General features: G+C 43.8%; 1 protein-coding gene across 1 annotated transcript; it reads right to left on the bottom strand.

Annotated features, from left to right (window-relative positions):
- Positions 1–665: 665 nt before the first annotated feature.
- PADG_07176 (uncharacterized protein) lies at positions 666–1749 on the bottom strand (the record flags this gene model as incomplete). Its single annotated transcript, XM_010764139.1, has 2 exons — positions 666–1498; positions 1557–1749. The coding sequence occupies 2 exons, from the start codon at positions 1747–1749 to the stop codon at positions 666–668; spliced, it is 1026 nt and encodes a 341-aa protein (XP_010762441.1).
- Positions 1750–2572: the final 823 nt, after the last annotated feature.

Below are 2572 nucleotides of genomic sequence, written 5' to 3' on the forward strand. Positions count from 1 at the left end.
TATTTTTAAACTTATAAATCTCTATAAGAACTTTATATATATTTCAATATTAAATATTAAATATCATCAAGATCATCTTTTTCATTTTTTGTATAAATTTGTAATATTGAAAAAATGATTTACTGTTGACTATATGTTTCAGCGACTGGTTAGAAGATGGAGCCAATTATGAACGGGTGGGGATAATGTTTGCGGTGTTGACTGCGAAAGTAATCATTGGTGGGTGAAATTCTCAGCTTAATCATTTTTGGGGTCTCAGAGCTCGCATTTTGCCCTCCATCCTACAACAAGTAGTTTTTTCATAGACAAGTTTTTTGCCTCGAAGTCCCCAAAGATGCCCCAACCCTCCCGACCAGATATATAGCCCAGCCAGACCGTTCGCGCTTCGATGCTCTTCTCATCTAAGTGTGGTGGAACTGTGAGAGCTTCCCCGAGAGCCGAATCCAATACTTCCCATCCTGCACAGCTTGCGGCGTAGTAACAAAAATCTCTACAGAGTATAATCTCAATCTCTTGGGGAATAAAGAGTGAGACAAGTCTGTCTCAGGAAGATGGGATGTAGTTGCAGATAACACTAATGATTTGATATGTCGACCGACTTCAAAACAGCATGCCAGGGGTGGGTGGTACAAGCAGATCTCATGTTTTCCAACCTTTCCTACATGTCATGCTTCAATTACATCAAACGGCCACATCATCTTTATCTCTTGGCGGTCCTTCTCGCTCTCCGTGGTTGCCAAAACAGCCTTGTATATACGTTGATGAGTTTCCTTTACTTCCTCCCAGCGATATTCAGGGATCCAGCCATGCTGCCCAACTCCCAACATCTCAACAATATCCTGTCTGACACCCGACATCTTGTCATAGATATCTAGTCGTTCCTGGTGAATGCGCATTTCCTCTAAGCTCAAGGCAGGGATAGGACAGTCTTCTTCAAAGCCAAGGTCTTGCCAGTGCTCCCTCAGCTGCATCAATTCATGAGTAAATGATACCAAGCCATCTTTCCATGTCCGATGACAGCAGCGGAATGGCCGGAGGAGAGTCTCATCAATCTTTCTCACCGCCGCTAGCCGCGGAGCCAGAAGTCCCAACTCTTCTTCAAAAGCCTGACTGCAGATACTCTCTTCAATGCTCTCTGGTGTTTCATTCACGGGTGGCTTCGCGAAATCAGGTACCTCATCTGCATAGTAGAATGCTGGCTCAATACTTGTAGATTGCCAATCAATAAAACCTGTCACAATAGTGGGATCATCCTCAGACACAAAGATGTTTCTCTTGTGTAGATCCGAATGGAATAGAGTTGGGGCTGCATTAGATTGTATCTGAGGATGTCGCGTCAATATGGGAAATAGGGCCTGACCTAGGCTCAAAAGTTCCAGATGCTCGCCCACGGAGCCTTTATAAGATGGTTGCTGATGAGGAGCAAGATTCTCAGCTGGGGGCAATCTTGCAAGGCCGACATCAATTAAAGCAGAAGAGTATGAGAGAAGATCACTCCCTAAAGATATCAATAAGTAAGAAACTATGATATATTGAAGAGAGAAAGAATATCTCACATGGGCCCCTATTCGGTCCCTTCAATGCATAGTTCCTGGGCTCTCCAACATTGCAATCCCAGTATGTGTTTCTGCAATTCGGCCCAATGCAGTACTTGCAGTCACCATCCAGCTTTTGCTTCAAATCAGCATCGAGAAACACTGCATCAGTAAAATAAAGACTGCCATATCCTGGAAAATTAAGTTCAGACATCTTCATAATACCTGTGGAAATTGATCTAATGCAATTCATTCTCTGGGAAAAGGACATTTTTGGCCACATTTGATACAGTGAAATGCCACCGGCATGTTCCATTATAATGTATGCTGAGCCAATGGGGTTGGACGGGTCATCACACCAGTCCAGGATGGTTGGAATTGGTATTTTGAGATGATGTTGCACTGTATGCACAAGTTAAGGAAAGCTGTCTTCCCAAATATAGATCCACTTGCATGTAGCCTTACAGTAAGTAATTGTTGCAACTTCAGAGTTTGTGACAAATCTAGCTGATCCAGCAACTGATGTCGGAAACTTTGCAACAACACGTCTCCCATCATCAGTTGTAAAGATGAATGCTCTGTTGAAGCCGCCCTCCAGTTTCTGATAGGATTGGATTGAAGTGGCAGATGGACACAGAGAGAGGACTTTATCACAAAGACAGTCAAAATTGAACTGTATGTACCGCGCTTCACGCTGCAGCTTGTCAAGATGTAGCCATCGACCGGAAGTGTAGGCAAATGGTGCTTTGTTACACTGTTAAAAGTTATGATGTTGGCCCGATGGAGTCTTGGTATGGAACTCACACTTCTTGAATTGATGTTCCGCCATTGGGGCTCGCGAGATATCCCGGTATCCACTTATCAGTGAAGTTTGCCTAAACTGAATGGGCTTGGGTCTTAAAAGGAGCAGCGAGTAATCTGTGGCATCCCATTACCATTTCAGGTGCAATATGGACAGCGAACAGAGTAACTTCGAACTTGTTCACGATAGTAGTGCAAGTTGTGACCAAAACCCCACAGAGTGGGGCTGTTAGATC

Source organism: Paracoccidioides brasiliensis, assembly GCF_000150735.1.
Source record: "Paracoccidioides brasiliensis Pb18 unplaced genomic scaffold supercont2.10, whole genome shotgun sequence".
Classification (NCBI taxonomy): Eukaryota; Fungi; Ascomycota; class Eurotiomycetes; order Onygenales; family Ajellomycetaceae; genus Paracoccidioides; species Paracoccidioides brasiliensis.